The 21,218-nt window shown below is 42.2% G+C and overlaps 2 protein-coding genes across 5 annotated transcripts in view; both read right to left on the reverse strand.

Annotated features, from left to right (window-relative positions):
• The window catches only part of LOC128733875 (beta-1-syntrophin), a 423,176-nt gene extending 420,380 nt beyond the window's left edge, over nucleotides 1-2,796 (reverse strand). For all 4 annotated transcript variants that reach the window (XM_053827723.1, XM_053827722.1, XM_053827721.1 and 1 more), the window contains exon 1: nucleotides 1,325-2,796. The gene's annotated coding sequence lies outside the window, so the exon portion shown is untranslated. The remainder of the gene's footprint in view (nucleotides 1-1,324) is intronic.
• A 17,276-nt stretch (nucleotides 2,797-20,072) lies between these two features.
• LOC128734082 (probable elongation factor 1-beta) lies at nucleotides 20,073-21,166 on the reverse strand. The gene is made up of 2 exons (XM_053828083.1): nucleotides 20,999-21,166; nucleotides 20,073-20,783 (listed from the first exon to the last, which is right to left on the reverse strand). The coding sequence occupies exons 1-2, from the start codon at nucleotides 21,076-21,078 to the stop codon at nucleotides 20,177-20,179; spliced, it is 687 nt and encodes a 228-aa protein (XP_053684058.1). The 5' UTR covers nucleotides 21,079-21,166; the 3' UTR covers nucleotides 20,073-20,176.
• Nucleotides 21,167-21,218: the final 52 nt, after the last annotated feature.

Genomic DNA, 21,218 nt, shown 5'->3' on the forward strand with positions numbered 1-21,218 from the left:
TAAGGAGTGTATGAGTTAGAATGCAATTTGATATGTATTTCGCAATGTATTTCGTAATTTATGCTGTCTTAAAAACGGCGTTCGATCGATTTAACATTGCAGTATCACTGCGAAAACTGTCTCAACTCAGATTTATTCTGTCATCAGTGGTTATTGATAAATCTAGACCTCCTCCTTGTTTTTTAACAATGCTTAATTTAGTTAGGTACTAAAGTTGGCGTCTTGTAGGACACTTAACAAACATGAGTTAATTACCAACTTGAATTCATCTCTAAGATTGAGCAAAACTTTGAGGAAATTGACTGCCTAAAATATTTTTACTGTGCCAAAGTTGTTTGCTATTGGAAAACTGTAATCTGGTTTGGTTTCTTAGGCAGCTCAGGAACTCTCAAACCAGTACAAACTTTACGTTGTAATAATCTGGCACTTTAGGCCATCTTCTTGACTTGGACACACTCTCAGAGAGAGAGATGCAAAATGCCAATGCGTACAGAAGGAATGAAGGGTTTAAGTATAGGCTGTTTCAAAAATATAGTTTTTTTTCGAATAGGTTTTACTCTGTTTATGGGATAGTAAAAGCGCATTTTAGCCACCTGTTTTGAAAATGTATATGTCAGATATTTTTACCAGTGTTAATCCCTACCTTCTTTTTAAAGTACCAAAAAAGGGACCAGATACGCCACAGGAGCAAATTGCCTGTGTTGAGCTCCAAAATTCACCCTTCTAAAGACACCCAAAAGAGCTTCATGTTACTATTTCGTACCTCTTACAAACAAATGTGATTGCTGTTTGTACGCTATTTACGTAGTGCAGATTGAAGATGTCGTTAGCGATGTTGGTCTAACCGTGAAGAACCTGTTGTAGTTTGGAGTTGGTTGAATCACGGATTCCAAAGAGTTCCCCGGAAGCTTGATAGTCAACCATTGCATTGGCTGTCTTTGGGTCATACAACTACATGCTGTTAGAATAGGACATAATGAAGTATGTTCAGGGGAAAAATAGGTTACGTCTAACAAAGTCAGGCTTGCCATGAGCCCTCGAGCACGGTACTAAGATCAAGCGGTGTTTGAAAGACCACTCTGAGCGCGCTTTCGGAGAGATTTTTAAAAAGGTCACCTCCACGATAAATGAACTCTTGAAATGTCAAAAGACGCTTGTTTAGAGTCGGTTTAGAATATTATAGGTCGAAATTTTTATTTGTGTATTACATTTCCAATCACCACAGTCCAAACTGAATCTCTTCTTAAATATTTTGTAATATATATGCGTAAATATCAACGCAATTGACCACCGAAAATGAAGTAAAATTTCAATTTACACTTACCTTTCAATCAAAATCCGATGGGAAAAGAAGCTTCAGTGTATCTGTTTTTGGTCTGATTTCCTGAATCACCAGCTTGAACCTGTTATTATTCACTTCCGTCACACACTGCTTTATAATTTTTTTGCATTCGCCAACGCAAATTTTTATTCATCTGCAGACAGGTAATTGCCTCCCCTTCCAATCACAATTAAACTATTTTCCTCTCAATTTTGCCTCTATTTAGTTATCCTCTTCCAAAAAGCGCCAATTATACGTCCGCCTGAAACAGGTAATTTGTCACACACTGGCTACTGGCGCGATCACGAACTTCCGGCTACAATCATGAATGATAGCTCCGAAGCGAAAGCAAAAATACACTACACAATTGGCCGTCGCTACACGGTACAACAATAGACATTTATTTGCGCCTTCACACCAAAACCCACACACACACACTCAAACGCACCCTCACGGACAGGAGGGCGTCCTGCTCAACCCGTTCGTCACTGCCGAGTCGGAACGATGATGGTGGAAAAGGAGTGAGTAATTAGAGTGAGATTTGTAACGTTTATTATTCACAACAATGCCGCTGATATTGCTCGTTTTATTTTTTTTATTCTGCCACTTCCAGTACCCGTCAACAGGAGCCAAGCCAAACTGAGCTTTTCATCGTCGTCATTGTCGTCGCACACAACGACGCAGCTTAGCAGCACCGTCGTTTTTGCATCGCATCGGCCAACCAGCACCGTTCTTCACTTGGCACGGACCGAGAGGAAGTCAAAACATCATTCACTACTGACTCACTCGTCTGGCAGTCAGTGGTCTTTTACACATGGGAGAGAGAAAAATCGGATGCTAGTTCTCACGAATGATGGACTGGCCTGTATTGCAACTTATCGCAAATGATTTACTTCCAGTAAATTTGTACACTTTACTGAAATTTTAATCGGCTTTAAAACTTGTTACCTGAGAGTTTTCAGGTTGGAATATTTCAAAAAATTTAGACACTTTCCGACAGCTCCTGCGGCACTCACCGGTTAGAGCTTTTTTCTCACCTACAGGACACCACCTCACACTCATTCACCCACAATTTTCTCATCCAACAGCACACATCGATCGCTGGCCCGCTGGCTGGGTTCTTCTAATTGTGCGTTTTCTGTGCAGTCCCAAACTGATTATAATTCACCTGGCCCCGTAAAGGTAGACGGCCTGAATTCAATTGCAAAAATTTATTGTATTTCAATTCAAGCTGTCTGAAATTACTGCTCGGATAGCCTGGCGTTTTCCGCCTTTTCACGATTACACTTACACAGATAAACCGTCCACCCGACCGAAACACTCTTAATCGATTTTCTACTTCCTTTCCATGGGTTACAGGCACTGCCAAAACTTGTGGAAGGTGCTTCGAAAGCTGGCAGACGATTTTTAATCCCGATCGAAATGGCTTTGAATTTGGTACTGCGAATCACAAAACTCACCAATGTTTACCAATGCAGCTACCAATGAAGGTAAAATTTTAACCAAAACCGTATGAATTTTGATATTATCAGTATTTTTCTTTGCCTGTGTCAACAGTTTCTCCGCCAGGATTCACATTATTTTACTTTTTCAGCTTCAAATTTTTAACTCCACTCCAACGAATGGATAGAGTTCCCTAGTTCCACTAGGAGAAGCAAAAAAACTATCAATTTACTGATAACAAGCACTAGTTTTACCGTTACACTAACGCAAAACTACGGAACCGAACCGACCGCACGCCAAACGACAACTGACTGGAGCAGACCCGAGCGTCCGATATTTTCTTCAACGAACGGCACCAGCCACCAGCGACCAGCAGCAGCAGCACCCACCACAAGCAGACAATCCCGAACCAGGCAATCTCCATTGCTCTCCGTAGTTCTCCCGGATCGGTTTCCTCTCGTTTGGCATCGCATTTAGTGCTTTTACTATACAGCCAGCAGCGAAGCTGAACTGAACAACACTGGCTCCGCGCCCTGTCTCACCCACCACCCTCAAGAAGCTCCGGTGACGATTTGTTTTTTATTATTGTTTTGATTCGAGCTGTAGGACGCCCGTCATCCAACGCTCTCCGCTGCTGCATTCACTCCGCTCCGTAGTTTTCCACCTCATCTCAGTGGGTGGAAAAGCTAGACGCTCTCTCTCTGGCTCGTTACACAAACGTTTGTAGTTGCCATTCATAAAACCGGAGAGTGGCACCTAGGCATCACGGTGACAGAGCGAACGCGTGTTCACTCTGCGCAATCTACGCGCGTGTGATTTGACACGTGCGGGGATGGCACGACGAGAGCTTGCACGAGAGGTTCTGAGAGAGCATGTTTTGGCGGTGCGAGAGTTCGCGACGGTCGATGAGAACACGAGAACGCGGGCGAGCTTTCGTTGGGTGGTTGTGCCTGTGTGCGTGTGGGAGCACACCTCCATAGCAGACATATACCGAGCAGCGACCGGTGAGCTGTGAGAAAAGTGGGTGGTGGGTGGCTAATCGTTTTATTCTGTAGGGTAATGTGGTGCACGGTGCGATAGTTCGAAATATTATATTTAGAGACTAAATATTTTAAAAAATTTTGCAGTTATTTACACTGTGCTGATACCCAACAAATATTCTTGTTGGGTAAAAAAAATGTCTGTTGGGTATAACATTTAAAAAACTTGCTTAACTGGCATGCCTTTTTAAGACATTGCCTGTAACTGACGACTAGCTCAGTCGGACTCTTGGTTACAGGGTCGGCTACCCACCAATGAATGTGCTGAAGGAGACTCATTTCCCAGAAACTTACCTCGGACTATCAAGCGAACAAAACACCAAATATACACATGCAAGACAGATATAGGGCTCAGTAGAGAAAAAAGTAAATCAGTGTAATTGCCGCTGGAACGGGGCCACTACTGACACGAGGTCTTCAAAAATTGGAACTTTTGTGCTTAATTGGTTAAAAATTGTTAAAAAATAAGAACTACACTTTTGATACCTCGAAATAGTGAACCCCTCGTTCGCCAAGGGGCTTTACCGGTTCAAAAAAAGTTAAATTTTGAACAAACCTTGAGATCTATATCATGTTGTATTCCATAAATTTGCCATGAAACAACTAGCAAATGACCCGGTTCTGTAAAGAAGAAGGAAAGGGCTTTCAAATGGAGTAAAAAAATTTTGGCTGCCATCTTGGATTTGTTCGCCATATTGGATTTTATCAAAAAATCACAGTGTCCCAACCGATTTTCATTTTAAGACCACCATTGGAAAGTTGAGAAAAAATTCTACAAAAAACATTCATAAAATTAGGTGTGCAATGGCATTAGCTGAATAAAACAACTAGTTATTTCTAGCAAGGTTAACAATTTCCATATAATCATTGTGATATTTCCAAAATTTGCTATGAACCAAACTACAAACGACACGGTTTTGTAAAGAGAAGAGATAGGGTTTATAAACGAAGTGAAAAAAATCGACGGCCTTCTTGGATTTGGCCGCCATGTTGGATTTTATCAAAAAATCGCCGTTTTCGTCATGATCACCCCAACCGATTTTAATTTTGAGACCGCCATTGGAAAGCTGAGAAAAAAATGCTATAAGAAACATTCATCAAACTACATGTGTAGTGGCACATGTAATATAATGTAATATAATGTAATATAATCTCATATAATGGAATATCTTGCTACAGAAAATTAATTGTTTTGTTTAGTTAATGCCATTGCACACCTAATTTTATGTATGATTCTTGTAGCATTGTTTCTCAGCTTTCCAATGGTCTTAGAATAAAAATCGGCTGGGGAGCTCATGGTGAAAACGGCGATTTCTTGGTAAAATCCAATATAGCGAACAAATCCAAGATGGCCGCCAAAATTTTTTTTACTCCATTTGAAAGCCCTGTTCTTCTTCTTTACTGAACCGGGCCATTTGTTAGTTGTTTCACGGTAAATTTATGAAATATCACATGATATAGATCTCAAGGTTTGCTCAAAATTCAACTTTTTTTGAAACTGGTAGGCCCGTTGGCGAACGAGAGGTCCACTATTTCGAGGTATTAAAAGTGTAATTCTCATTTTTTAACCATTGCACAGTGGTCCAGAAACGAAAACTAAGTGGAAATTTACTTTTGCGGCTTAGCGATTCATAAAAGCTCCCTGCAATGTTCAGCAAATTTCTTCAACACTGAAAGACAACTAATGTGAAATCGACTGTTAAGTTACAGTTTGGCTTGTAAACACATAACACATAATAGTTTTTTGAAGAAAAGAGATAGAAGGATAATATCTTCGACAAAGTTGTGATTATATAAGTAACTTTGCCAAAGAGATAGTAGGCGTATGTTTTATATTTTCTATCTAACAGGGCGTTTTATATAAAGACCTCTCAAAAATCACTTTTTCGCTAATTACTTCAAATTTAATGGTTTTATTGCATCATAATGTTCTACAAAGTTGTTTTTCTCATCAAAAGACATGTTTTTTAGTCTTTTTCAGAACAGAATATCTCAAAAAGGCGCAAACGGAAAAAATCAAACTTGGCCGTTTCTGAAAGCTTGAAATTTTATTTCAAACATATGTGAAAATTAAAAACTGGTTTTTTCTCTAACTCGAGTAATTTCCGTTTAATTATTCCATGGTTGGCCTTTTTCCACTATGCAGCATTTTCTAATATCTTCATGAAGACGATTAGAGCCAAGTCAATAGTAAAAATGAAATTCGTCGTACAACGACGTAATTTCTTCTGATTGTCACGTAAAATAGTCTTCGAATTAGAGATAGGGTTTATTTCTAATTTCCGTCGTAGTAAGGAAAGCAACTTAAAATTTTATCATTTCTTGGATGGATGTAGCGAATAATCTAAAAGTTCCTGTGCTGATTGGACTCAAACACACTTACCTTCCGATCCGTGCACTTTAATTTCACTAAAAAGCGATTATTATAAGCATTTTATTAAAATTACGCAACTGACTTTAGTTCTTAAATTCGTCGTACCGTTTTAAAATCCGTCCATTAAAATTTTTCATCGTCCGAACTAAGAATCACAACAATGTTTACGAAATGAGCGCGCATGTATTTATGTAGGGCAGCATGACAAATGTTATTCTGCAATAAATTTTTGCTGGTTATGCAAGTTTCCCAGCTGCAGAATAACGACAATGTGTTGCGTGAGTTATTTTCATTTCATGAATGACGGAAATTGAGACGATTAGTTGACTTTTTCTTCTTCGTCGCACGAAAAAGCGTAGGTCTATACTTATGCTTATGCTTATGCTTCGTCGCACGAAAAAGCGTAGGAAATTCGGCTGCTAGGAATTCTTTAATGAAAAAAAGCATTTAAATAGATCACAGCTCACTTTGATTGATTGCGTATGAAAGACAACAAACTAAAATTTTAGGGAATAACTAGTTTTGCATTGTGTGTCATGAAAATGTTGATATTTTTAATAATTTGTGTTGGATAGCACGGAAATAGGCAGTTACGACAAAGCTGCAACATACCCTATAACATCAGTTTTCTATCTGCACCAGCTGTTTTGGATAAATATCAATCTTTCAACTTTCTTTACTTTGCAAATGTGGTTCATCTCTACCATTAATAATGTCTTTTTGAGAAAATTTTCAATCAATAATAAAAACAAAACAAGTTTTTGTTGGTTAACGTAATATTGCAAATCATTATTTCAGTTGTTTATGTCATTTTTTAATCACAAGTAGGTATGTCGAGAGAGGCAAAAGAATAAAGCATAGAACCTTTTTGAAAACTTCAACCTGCTTATATCAGAATAACGTTGATTTGAAAACACAAACAGTACTAATTTATTTAAGAGAAACAAAAACTACAAGGTATACAGCCCTAAGGGTTGTACGAAAGGATGACGTAGGACTATATCAGATCATCAGATCAAAGACTAATGTAAACTGCATTTCTGGCATATGTATGTTTATAAGAATCTGTGAGTGCCATTGTTTAAGTGAATGTTTAAAAGAGAAGAGCGGAATATTCAGATTCAATTCTTCATTTAAGCCAAATGGTGGCTTTGAAAATACGTGGACGGGGGTTCATAAGTACAATGCCTGCAACCTTAGATATAGAAATTTCTTTTAAAAATCACTTGTGTGCATCATAAAGGTTGAAATGGTAATGAATTAACCTCCTACCACAGGGGTGAGGGGTCTCAAAGCATCATAAAATAAATTCAACATCAATTCATGCTTCCAAAAAAACCCCACACGCCAAATTTGGTTCCATTTGCTTGATTAGTTCTAGAGCCTTGAGCAAATTTGTGTTTCATTTGTATAGGAGCCCCTGGGTCCACGGTTATACATATGAGTTTTCAACATACAATGTTCTACAAAAATATGTCTTTTGATAAGAGAAACAACTTTGTAAAACATTATGATGCAATAAAACCATTAAATTTGAAGTAATTAGCGAAAAAGTAATTTTTGAGAGGTCTTTATATAAAACGCCCTGTGAGATAGAAACTATAAAACATTCGACTACCATGTCTTTGGCGAAGTTACTTATATAATCTTTAGTTACAACTTTGTCGAAGATATTATCCGTCAATCTCTTTTCTACAAAAAGTTATTATGTGTTATGTGTTTACAAGCCAAGTAGCCAAGGGTATGAAATGGAGAGAGTTACCTGGAAGGAGCGTCAAACATAGCTCTGGCTCTCTCAAGCTCCCACCTGGCGCCTCCACGCAGATCTAAGTCAAATGATGACGGTCGATGGCCTTACCCGGAAATGCTTCACGTACTTACTGAAGCAGCTAAGCTAGGAGGTGCGAACTAGAGCGCCTGTTCTCCAGGTGAGGGGCGGCTCACACAGCGTCTGTCTCGTAACGGGCGGCTGAATATGAAATGCTGTATCCCGCAAGCTATACCTAAGATGGCAGACCCATCAGCGGGATGTAGGTATCGCGACCCGGGTGAGGTAGTATACCGAAAACTCAATTACCACGAACAACGAACAAAGAAATTTAGGACGGAACAATCGGTATAGGACACGGCAAGGGACAAGGAAACGATTAAGGGATAACGATTGGAAACTTGGTACCTGGAATGTCCGAACTCTCCATGAACCGGCACGGGCTGGCTTGCTTGCTCGATAGCTGCATCAACTCGGAGTGGAGATCGCTGCTATTCAGGAAGTTCGGTGGCCAAATTCCGGAGAAAGGGAGTTCCGTGCAGTAGACCCTATTGCAGGCACTTCTTTTAAGTACCACATCTACTACAGTGGCGGTAAGAAAGCTGAACATGGAGTCGGTTTCGTAGTGTTGGGAAAACAAAAGCAACGAGTTATCCGGTGGAGGCCCGTAGATGACCGTATATGCGTGTTGAGGATTAAGGGCAAATTCTTCAACTATAGCCTAATCAACTTATACGCACCGACAAATGATAAATCCGATGATGCTAAAGACGAGTTTTACGACAAGCTTGAGAGGACCTATGGAGAGTGCCCAAAACACGACGTGAAAATCATCATCGGAGATGCAAACGCGCAGATCGGGAGGGAGGAATACTTCCGTCCAGTTATTGGAAGACATAGCCTGCATCTGTCGACCAATGATAACGGTCTGAGGCTCATAAATTTTGCCGCGGCCAGAGGGATGGCCATCTGTAGCACCTACTTTCCACGTTTGAATATTCGGAAACAAACCTGGAGGCATCCAAATGGAGACTCTAGTTCTCAGATCGATCATGTCTTGATTGACGGTCGACACTTTTCGGATGTTATCGATGTACGGTCTTTTCGTGGACCAAATATCGACTCTGACCACTATCTCGTAGTGAGTAAGATTCGCGCAAGGCTGTCGAACACGGCGAAAGCTCGCACTGAAAGGACGCTGCTGTCGTGCTTTTTGCTCTTCGACTTCAGGAGCAACTTGTAAACACGAGTTACGTCGGCTAATATAATCAACAGACTCTCTCGTTATTTGTATTTGAGACCGAGTATTCGATTCTCTTCGGTTCGCATATCTCTCGCTCGCTTACTCGACGAACTATCAATCATTTTCCGATGTCGCGCTATCTCAGTCTGACTCAGAACTTAGCGCACTGATATTGCGCGACCACTCGAACCGTGCTGTCAGCACACTTTTCGAGCAGTTTAATTCTACACTCTAATTTGTGGTTATTCATATTGCAACTTAATTATATCGACTTTATACCAATTCATGTCTTATCTACTACATTATCCCCCTTCTCCACTCTGCAAAATAGATAACTGCTGTTTCAGATTAAATTTATTTGTATTGACTCAACTCGGGAAAGAATATTAACTATAGCACTTTTATAACGGGAGAATCCCTTCCAATTTATTCAAACAAAATTATTCGAAGTAAACGATTTCACTCGGGCACTAAACAGGAATGGGCACACGGCTCACTAACCGTTCAAAAGAACCAGTTCCCAAGAAAAAGCGCTCAAATGAACAGCTCTTGAAAAGGAATCACGGTACCTCGAAACTACACAAAGATAGCATGACGTTTGGTTTGTAAATCGTAATTTACCAGTAGAATCAATATATATAGAATGCCAGTGTCGCTGTTTTACTACAGGACTCATTGTGGTAAACATGATGCTAACAATCTGTATCAAGTCTGTGAATCGGGAACTTCATTGTCAAAGTTGCTCATTGTTATTTATCTGTTCTTTATCTGTGCGCTCGTTGGTGTTGTCATCAGTGCGCTCATCGCTGTGTTTTCATGCCAGTGAAATGTTTTTAAACGTTCTTTTTCTTTTCGTCCGGATGAATTGAATCCCACAACTGCGCCCTTTTGCACCGATTTTTTCAGAAATTTGCAGCAAGTGAAGTTTCCAATCACATTACTTGGCAGCCATATTTGAAATTTTAAACTGGTTGTCAAAGTTTGACAATGAGATTCCTTTTTGATGAATCTCAGGCACACACACATATGCATATATACTGCAAATACATTATCTGAACAAGTGTGATGTTTACCACGCGCACTGCAGCGACACTGGCATTCTATATGAAGTATTCCACCACGCACACATATAAAGATTTTTTGACATTAGCTGAGGCCCTCGCTGAGGCTGTTTGCAGTAGGAGTAATATCAACAACATCAAATTCCAAACTCCCGGATCCTCTCCTCCACTCTTTGCTCCCCTCTCACTCCTACATAAGCGATCCTCAGCAAATGTCATTCTCGTTGGTGACGAAACCGCAAATTACTTCATATATATTGATTACTAGCTGACCCGACAAACTTCGTATTGCCACAAATTAACCTGTGTTGTACATAAATCATGAATCTCGGATGATCTTTGTCACTATCTCGAGTTTTGCAAGCCCCCCAGTGGGCGGCGCTTCCGACGGCGGGTCACCGGCAACACTCGCGACCGGTTCGTCCTGAATGATCTAGTGTTACTATAGATAGTTTTTGTGGTCTTGTTATTGATTAATGTTTTATGGAAGAGTCTCGAATTTCTCGAGTTCGATTAATTTTTGAGTTTCGCAAAAATTTCTGTTTTATTTGTATGAGAGTCCATATCCCCCTACCACAGGGGTGAGAGGTCTCTAACTATCATAAAATAAATTCAAGCCTCAAAAATCTCCTACATGCTAAATTTGGTTCCATTTGCTTGATTAGTACTCAAATTATAAGGAAATTTGTATTTCATTTGTATGGGAGCCCACCCTCTTAAAAGGGAAAGGGGTCGTAATACACCACAGAAAAAAAATTCTGCCATCTAAAACTCTCACATGCCAAATTTGGTTCCATTTGCTTGATTAGTTCTAAAGTTATGAGCAAATTTGTATTTCGTTTGAATGGGAGCCCCCCCCCCCTCCTAAAAAGGTAAGAAGTCCTAATTCATAATGGGAAAAATGGTTGCCTCCAAAAACACCCACATGCCATATATGGTTCCATTTGCTTGATTAGTTCTCGAATTATGAGGAAATTTGTATTTCATTTGTGTAGAAGCCCCCCCTCTTGAAGTGTGGAAGGATCCTAATTCACCGTAGAAAATATTTTTGCCTCCAAAAACCTCCACATGCCGAATTTGGTTCTATTTGCTTGATTAGTTCTCGAGTTATGGGGAAATTTGTATTTCATTTGTATGGGAGCCCCCCCTCCTAATGTGGGAAGAGGTCCTAATTCATCACAGAAAAAATTCTTGCCTCCAAAAACACCTACACGCCAAATTTGGTTCCATTTGCTGGATTAGTTCTCGAGTTATGAGGAAATTTGTATTTCGTTTGTATAGGACCCCCCCTCCTAAAGTGGGGAGGGGTCCCAATTCATCATTGAAAAAAAAATTGTCTCCAAAAACACACATATGCCAAATTTGGTTCAATTCGCTTGATTAGTTCTCGAGTTATGAGGAAATTTGTATTTCATTTGTACAGGAGCCTTTCCTCTTAAAGTGGGGAGGGGTCCTAATTCACCATAGAAAATTTTCTTGCTCTCGAAAACCCTCACATGCCAAATTTGGTTCCATTTGCTTGATTAGTTCTCGAGTTATGAGGAAATTTGTATGGAAGCCCCCCCTCTTAAAGGGGAGAGGAGTTACAATTCCCCTTATAAAGAGGGAGGGGTCTCAATTTACCATAGAATAAATTCTTGTCACCGAAAACACCCACATGCCAAATTTGGTTCTATTTGCTTGATTAGTTCTCGAGTTATGAGGAAATTTGTATTTCATTTGTATAGGAGCCCCCCCTCCTAAAGTGGGGAGAGGTTCTTATTCATCATAGAAAAAATTCTTGCCTCCAAAAACACCTACATGCCAAATTTGGTTCCATTTGCTGGATTAGCTCTCGAGTTATAAGGAAATTTGTATTTCGTTTGTATAGGAGCCCCCCCCCCCCCGCTACTTAAGGTGGGGAGGGGTCCCAATTCATCATAGAAAAAAATTTTGTCTCCAAGAACACACACATGCCAAATTTGGTTCCATTTGCTTGATTAGTTCTCGAGTTATGAGGAAATTGGTATTTCATTTGTACAGGAGCCCCCCCTCTTAAAGTGAGGAGGGGTCCTAATTCAACATGGAAAATTTTCTTGCCCTCGAAAACTTTCACATGCCAAATTTGGTTCCATTTGCTTGATTAGTTCTCGAGTTATGAGGAAATTTGTATGGAAACCCCCCCTCTTAAAGGGGAGAGGAGTTATAATTCCCCTTATAAAGAGGGGAGGGGTCTCAAATTACCCTAGAATAAATTCTTGTCACCGAAAACACCCACATGCCAAATTTGGTTCTATTTGCTTGATTAGTTCTCGAGTTATGCAGAAATTTGTTTTTCATTTGTATGGGAGCCCCCCCTCTTAGTGGGGGGAGGGGTCTCTAACCATCACTAAAACCTTTCCTGGCCCCAAAAACCTCTACATGCAAATTTTCACGCCGATTGGTTCAGTAGTTTTTGATTCTATAAGGAACACAGGACAGACAGACAGACAGACAGACAGACAGACAGACAGACAGAAATCCTTCTTTATAGGTATAGATACTAATTTACCAAATTTGTCGAACTATCAATTTAGTGAACAAATGATCCGTTCGCAGCAGAAAAAGACACAGATTCAATGCATTCCTGTCGTGCCTTCACGCGAAGTCTACCTATATAAAGACTGGACACACTGTCAAGTGTCTTACTAGGCTTATTACACCTTCTATGGAAGATGATGGTAGGTACAGCAATGATTCGCTCATTGAGAGCTCGTTAATTCGATTTTTCGTGCAGTCGTGACTCAATTAACGAATTCAGGCTGTATTAGTTTGTGTATGTGTCATCACCCTAACATCACTATAATATTGGCATCGTTTGGAAGCAACATCCATCAACAGTATACCCCTAGATTCATTGTACATTTATGGGTAATTTAATAGTATTTCCTTTGAGGTAACAGATGGCGAAATAGTATTATCATATTCTGTGTATATGCGAGCCTTCTGTTCCCTATATTGAACTCTGTATTCTTCATTTCATGTGAATCGTTGCTAATTGAGAAACGTTCCAAACACGAACGATACTGCCTTGCCAAATACAACTAACCGATTGCCAAGAAACCACCGTTGTATTGGTTAAGCCTATTCCAAAATTGCATTGAAAGTGCAAACATATTGTCATCTCAATTCCACTTTTCCATATACGGATCTTTCGAGTCGTATGTCATGAACGTATCAAATTGTATGTTAACAACCGTTATAACTGTCAAAATAGAAATCACTAGACGTCATTTCTTCTGACCTTTTCACTTTACTTGTGGTCTTTCCTTGCACATTATTTTTCATATTTAAACTTTTTTTTTTGGCTATACATGCACACGAATTTTTGTACAGAACAATTATGGGTCCATCGCAACGATCCCACTGACACCATCTAGCAAGCCCCTCAGCGCCGAGACTCGAGAGCTGCTAGACCAGCTTCGTATCTTGAAACAAACTGCGGTTGTTGCTATATGCACCCGCGAACTGAATGCCATCTTTTTTTCCTTGCTCATTCATTTTACCTTTTTGTTTACTGATTGCCAACTTTTTTCTTGTTTATTCATTTTACTATGCCTTCATTTATTAACAATCTCTGACCTTTTTTTCAACTGAATTTAATTTTTGTTACTTATTTGGTTTTGTTGTTTATTCATTTTTTTTTATTAAATGCCATTTTTTTCATCTCACCGTTTAGCCACTTATTCTTTTTTTTTACTATACGTGCCTACAAATTTTTTTTGTACCATCTTTTTTCTGCTTGCTCATTCATTGTGTTTTTTGCATGCCATCTCTTTGTTTTCTTTGCCTCCATTTTTTTTTACAATATTCAATCGTATTTACCATTTTTTCACTATACGTACCAACAATTTTGTTTGTACCATCTTTACATTTTTTTTTTATACGTACCATTTTTTTGTACCATCTTTTTTTTGCTTGCTCATTCATTGTTTTTGTTCTGCATGCCATCGTTTTGTTTTCTTTGCCTCCATTTTTTACAATATACAATCGTATTTACCATTTTTTTTTCACTATGCGTACCAACCAATTTTTTTTTGTACCGTCTTTTTTTGCTCATTCATTGTTTTTTTTGCGTGCCATCTCTTTTTTCTTTGCCTCCATTTTTTTCACAATATCCAATCATATTTACCTTTTTTTTTACTATACGTACCAACAATTCTTTTTATCTCAGCTGAATGCATCATTTTTTTCTTGCTGATTCATTCTATATATTTTTTTTCCTTGTTTTAGCTTGCTGTTTAATTTTTTTTTCCAGATTTGTACACAAAACCCAATCATATTTTTGACGCCATTTTTCTTTTTTTTTATGCTCTTTCTCATACACCTGCTTATTGCGTATAAATGAATTTCCGTATTTGCTATTGTCCACTAATAGATTGGACCTTCTGTTGGGCTTTGCCGCCCATTATGGATGCCCTTTGTTTTCGCCGTCTTGGTTTCACAATTTGATATTAACTTACCGAGGTGCAGCATCCTACCAACCGTGCCAATGTCGTGCTTTTTGCTCTTCGACTTCAGGAGCAACTTGTAAACACGAGTTACGTCGGCTAATATAATCAACAGACTCTCTCGTTATTTGTATTTGAGACCGAGTATTCGATTCTCTTCGGTTCGCATATCTCTCGCTCGCTTACTCGACGAACTATCAATCATTTTCCGATGTCGCGCTATCTCAGTCTGACTCAGAACTTAGCGCACTGATATTGCGCGACCACTCGAACCGTGCTGTCAGCACACTTTTCGAGCAGTTTAATTCTACACTCTAATTTGTGGTTATTCATATTGCAACTTAATTATATCGACTTTATACCAATTCATGTCTTATCTACTACAGCTGCGTTTCAACATCCAGCGGTTAACGGCAGACGGCGTTGCAGTGGAGTACGCCAGGAAGCTTGACCAGCGAATCGCAGAACAGCAGGTAGAAGAAGAAGATATAAATGGGCTGTGGAGGAACATCCATGGTGCCATCCAAACAACAGCGAGAGAGGTGGTAGGCACGACGCGTGGAAGACAGCGTAACAGCTGGTTTGATGCCGAATGCCAGAGAGTGACAGACGAAAAGAACCAGGCCAGGAGTCGCATGCTCACTGCGGCAACGCATCAAAACAGAGAGAGATACAGAGAGACTAGAGCTGCGGAAAAAAGAATCCATCGTCTAAAGAAACGCGAGTACGAGGAGCACGTGCTTGCCGGCGCAGAGGAGCGATACGCCAGCAACGACACACAGAGTTTCTATAAAACGATGAGAAGCAGGAATTTTGCCATGCCTGTGATGTGCAATGATAGTGCTGGCAACCTGCTTACCGACAAAACGGCGGTAGCAGCCAGATGGAAGGAGCACTTCCAGACACTATTGAATGGAGAGGTAAATGAGGAGATCAGCAGGGACAGGATAGAAATTGTAAGTGATGGTCAAGCTGTGGAGCCACCAACACAGGAGGAGGTTAAGAAGGCAATCAGTGAGCTGAAAAACGGTAAGGCTGCTGGGAAGGACGGTATCCCGGCTGAACTTCTAAAAGCGGGGAGCGAGCGGCTGTACGAAGCAATCCACCGGATCATTGTCAGGATCTGGGAGGAAGAACAAATGCCGGAGGAGTGGTTGGATGGCCTCATTTGCCCAATTTTCAAAAAGGGACATCGAATGGAGTGTAAAAACTATCGAGGAATTACATTGCTCAATTCTGCCTACAAGGTGCTTTCCCGTATCCTGTTCTGCAGACTGAGACCGTTAGCGGAGTCCTTCGTCGGCGAGTACCAAGCGGGTTTTCGTGAGGGTCGCTCCACGACGGATCAGATGTTTACCCTGCGCCAGTTGCTAGACAAGTTCCGGGAGTACAACTTGCAGACACACCATCTGTTTGTGGATTTTAAAGCGGCGTACGATTCAGTTAAACGAAATGAGCTGTGGCAGATAATGCTAGAACATGGTTTTCCGACGAAACTAGTTACGCTGATTCGTGCGACGCTGGATGGATCCAAATCATGCGTTAGAATAGCGGGTGAGACCTCAGCTGCTTTCGTGACGTTGGATGGACTGAAGCAAGGGGACGCACTCTCTAACCTGCTATTCAACATTGCCTTGGAAGGTGCATTACGAAGAGCAAACGTGGAAAGGAATGGAACTATCATCACGAAATCTCACATGCTTCTTGGTTTTGCGGATGACGTCGATATCATCGGAATCAACCGTAGAGCAGTAGAAGAGGCCTTTAGGCCCTTTAAAAGGGAAGCAGCGAGATTGGGACTTACCATTAATACCGCCAAAACGAAGTACATGGTTGCTGGTAGGGAACGTGGGAGCTCAAGTGGTGTTGGTGCCGAGGTGGAGTTAGATGGGGAACGATATGAAGTAGTGGAGGAATTTATATACCTTGGTACACTCGTGACATGTGACAACGATGTAAGCCGCGAAGTGAAACGACGAGTTGCAGCCGCGAATCGGGCTTTCTACGGATTACGTAGCCAGCTGAAGTCCCGTAGTTTGCAAATTCGCACAAAACTGGCGCTCTACAGAACACTAATCCTCCCGGTGGCCCTTTACGGACACGAATCATGGACGCTAAAGGAAGCTGATCGGCGAGTGCTTGGGGTTTTTGAGCGTAAAATTCTGCGATCTATACTTGGTGGCAAAATGGAAAATGGAGTGTGGCGCAGACGCATGAATCACGAGCTGTACCAAGTATACAAATATGCTGATATAGTGAAGGTAGTGCAATGTGGCAGGCTGCGGTGGGCTGGACACGTGGCCAGAATGCCCGATGAAAGAGTAGCCAAAACTATTTTCAGCAGAGAACCAGGAAGAGGCCGTAGACTCCGAGGCAGACCCCGCACCCGGTGGGTGTGTGCTGTCGAAGACGATGCACGTTCAGCTGGTGTTCGTGGGGATTGGAGAACGGCAGCCCAGGACCGACGGTACTGGAGGACTATAATTCGTTCGGCGCAGGATCGGTAACGGACCGTTGCCACTAAAGTAAGTAAGTAAGTTTACAAGCCAAACTGGAACTTAGCCGTTGATTTCACGTTAATTGTCTTTTAGAGTTGAACAACTTTGCTGAACATTGTAGGGAGTAATTTTGAACCACAAAAAACTTTCCACTTAATTTTCGCTGCTGGACCACTGTGCATTATCAACCAATTAAGCACAAAAGTACCAACACTTCGTGTCAGTAGTGGCCCCGTTTCAGCAAGAATTACTCATCATTTTAATACTTATATTTATATACGATCATGCCTGAATTGAACAGTGCGGCCGACTGGAACTGTTGGGGCCCAATACAGGAATACATGTAGCTGTAGAGAGGGAGAGAGTGTGACGTACCTTGGTTGGTACGATGCTGTGGATCGAGCTTCTAGGGTCCTGACGGGTACTCTATCTACGGCGCTCATGAACGAAGTAGGGACTCATCGGTTCTGGCGTCGAAGAGCGGGGACCAGGCTCAACCAGACCTCCTCGGGCCTTCCCCTTCGAAACGTTCGTCCCTTTCGATGAAAAAGGGAAGCCCCCCGGAATCGGGGAGACAGACCCAAAAAGGACGACCTGTCAAAATCAGGGAGTACTGCCCAAGAAGGGAAGCCCTCCGAAGCGTGGGCAGATCCAAGAAGTTGTCTCCACCGAAATCCAATTCGCCAGTTGGGTTGCAGGTGGCTGACGCTGCTGGCTCTAGCCTAGCACCGGGAAGCCAACGAACGGTCGCCGCTCTGTCTACTGGTGGAACGAGGCCATCGGTCTCCTTTACTCCAGATGCTACAGCGCGAAAAGGCCCGAAGCGATGCGGATGTCGAAGTGCGTGTTGCTAAGCTTAGAGCTCAACAAAGAGATTAGGCGTAGCAAGAAATCCTATTTCCAGGACCTATGCCGTGATGTAGATTCAAACCCCGCCGAAATCGGGGGCACAGCTCGAAAAGGGGGCACTACCTAAGAATAAGTCGACTCCACCATAGTCCAACACTCCAGTTAGACCGCCGGTGGCTGCCGCTGCTAGCTCAGCCAAGAAGGCGGGCAACTGCGGTAGAAAAAAGTCGACTGAGGATATGGTGAATCCTCTGGGCTGCTCCGCGCACATTCTCTGCACGATGCTGTCGGCGTTGGTGTCTTCTCCAACGACCGCAAGTATCAACATCACATGCTCCACCGTTTCCTTGGCTTCCGTACAAACGGAATAAAAGGGCGACCCTACCCGTCCACGCGTAGGTAGATACTTCCTAAAACATCCATGACCTGATAAAAATTGGGTAAGGAAAAAGTTTACCTCTCCATGTCTTCTACCGATCCAAGACGAAATGTTATGGATCAGCCTATGGGTTCACCTGCCGTGTTCAGCGCGGTCCTATTTCGCCTACCACCGCCTAGTAGAGTCCAGCCTAAGTCTGTCCCGAGCGTCCCTGACGTTTCTCTGCATAAGGCACTCGATGTCCTCACCTAGAATTATGCATATGGGAATCATGACTGCAATAACCCCGATCGCATCCAACGATATGATACGACAGCCGCACGCTACGCACAATGCCATTAGCCTGAACACTTTGTTCAGACATGCCTGATTGCGCTTATTATCCAAAGCCGGGCGCCGTACCTCAGCACTGACATGGTAACGTTGGCTCTTAGGCGTCTCTTATTGCTGGCAGGTCCATAGCCGTTCAGGATAATCTTGGACAGCGCAGTAACCGCTGTTGACGCTTTATCACAAGCATAATTCACGTGGCTGGGAAAGTTCAGCCAGTTGTCTGCCATAACACCTAGGTACTCCACCCTACGGTTGGAGACAATCACTTGTCTTCCAATGATAATTTTGGTCTCTAAGGCCGCCTTGCGGTTACTTATCATCTCCGCTTCCGTCTTATGGTGGGCTAATCGTAGATTGACGCCAGCCATCCAGCCCTCTATTTAGCTTATGGCGTCTGATGCCAGCATTTCCACTTCTGCTAGAAACTCGTCTACCACGGTTAGGACGATATCATCGGCGAGGCCTGTGATCTCGACCCCAGTGGCCAGCTCGAGCTTCAATACCCCATCGTACATGGCATTCCAGAGTGTGGGACCGACAATCCGTGCATCCGTCCGTCCATCAGCCGTGTCGTACACTAGCGTCCGGTTCTCGAAGTAGCTCACAACTTGCACAGAGGGTCCGGTACCCTCTTCCTATGCAGCGCTAGCGCGATTACAGCCCAGCTAGCGCTATTAAAGGCGTTTTTGACATCGGCACAATACCTGTTGCCACGCCTCTTCTGTCTCATAGGCATCTCGACCCTCTCTATGACGGACTGAAGGGCGTCTACATAGACTTCTCCTTACATAAGCCAAACTGCGTCCTTGCCAGCTCGACATCAATCTCCGCCACAGGCGTTAGCCTGTTTAGGATTACCCGTTCTAGTAATTTGCCTAACGTGTCCAGTAGGTAAATTGACCTGTACGACCTGGTGGTTTCCCCGGCTTCGGTAGCAGTACCAATCTTTGGATTTTCCGATTGTCTCGAAATTCGCATACTTCTAGGCAGCTCTGAAGTGTCTCTCTAAATATATCAGGATATGCTTGGATCGCCGCTTTGAGTGCCTTGTTCGGAATATCGTCAGGACTGGGCGCTTTCAACGTTTTTACGGGATCGGTACTCTCGAATTCTTCCGAATCACGCAGCGACTGGAGAATGAACTGTCCTGTATGTAACATCACTATTGAAGGTGTGAACCAACGAACTTATTGGTTTTCTGAAGCTTCAATAGAAATGCTTGACATTGAACAAGGTTTCAAACAACACGAGACGATCAACTTCAAAACTAACAAATAGAAGCTGAACATAAGGTTACAATGAGTCTTTATTGGCGTTAGTAAAAACGGAGAATTTAAAATTGCAACTGGCTGTTACGGCAAATCAACGAACGAAACTGTTTCGAAGCCCATTTTAAACTTAGATCTTATTGAAGGCGGCAATATCAACCGACTGTACAAAGTCCTCGAAGTCCTGGATCTTCTCCTGCAGTTCGTCCACGGAAACCTTATCATCCTCGATGACGCAGCAGATCTGCAGCTTCTTGATACCGTATCCAACTGGGACCAGCTTGGCAGCTCCCCACAGAAGACCATCCATCTCGATACTGCGCACCGACGATTCCATCACTGCCATGTCAGTTTCATCGTCCCAGGGTTTTACGTCGAGAATGATGGAGCTCTTAGCGATCAGGGCCGGTTTCTTGGATTTCTTCGCGTTGTAAGCGGCCAAACGTTCCTCCTTCAACCTTGCTGCTTCGGCAGTTTCTTCCTCATCTTCCGATCCGAACAGGTCGACATCGTCATCGTCGTCGTCGGCGGCAGCTGCAGCAGCAGCTGGAGCTGCGGCAGTCACCGTTGGCTTAGCACCAGCGACCTGCGGAAGTGCCTGACCACCCCATGCAGCGCGCTCCTGGGCACTGAACGAAGCAATGTGACGGTACCAGCGCTGAGCATGGACATTGTTTCCTGCCGGAGCTTTTCCCAGTGCATCGAACACTGACAAATCGGCTTTCGATGGAACATACCTACGAAAGGAGAGATTATAAATTGTTATTTAAACCAATTTGAAAAAACTGCAACGTTTTGAAGCAGGTATTAGGAATTAAAATTTCATTTTTCACATTCAAGCTCGTACGTGTCAACAATAATTTACTATCGGTGACGGTGATCTGATCGGATCGGTACAATGAGCCTAACCTCAATGTTTAATTTGCGTAACATTAAACAAATTTACACTCACCCCTCGATGTAACTGTGATCGGCCAGGAAGTTATTCAGTTCTTCCAGTCCCTTGGGTGTCTTAACGTCTCCAAAAGCCATTGTTCGTACAATTTTCTTATGGATTTACCAGGAAAAACGTCTGCTTCAGAAACGAACACGATGTCGATCCAGCTGCTGCAGAATGTGAAGAGAAAAGAAAGAAAAGAAAGGTGACAAAGCAACAACAGTCCTTTGGAGAG

This window comes from Sabethes cyaneus, chromosome 2 (assembly GCF_943734655.1).
Source record: "Sabethes cyaneus chromosome 2, idSabCyanKW18_F2, whole genome shotgun sequence".
NCBI classification, from domain to species: domain Eukaryota; kingdom Metazoa; phylum Arthropoda; class Insecta; order Diptera; family Culicidae; genus Sabethes; species Sabethes cyaneus.

Bases quoted from the DNA above. Each gene is read 5' to 3' on its own strand.
- LOC128734082 (XM_053828083.1), bottom strand. From the start codon at position 21,078: ATGGCTTTTGGAGACGTTAAGACACCCAAGGGACTGGAAGAACTGAAT. The intron at 20,784-20,998 runs GTGAGTGTAAAT...CTCCTTTCGTAG, and splicing joins GATCACAGTTACATCGAGGG to GTATGTTCCATCGAAAGCCG.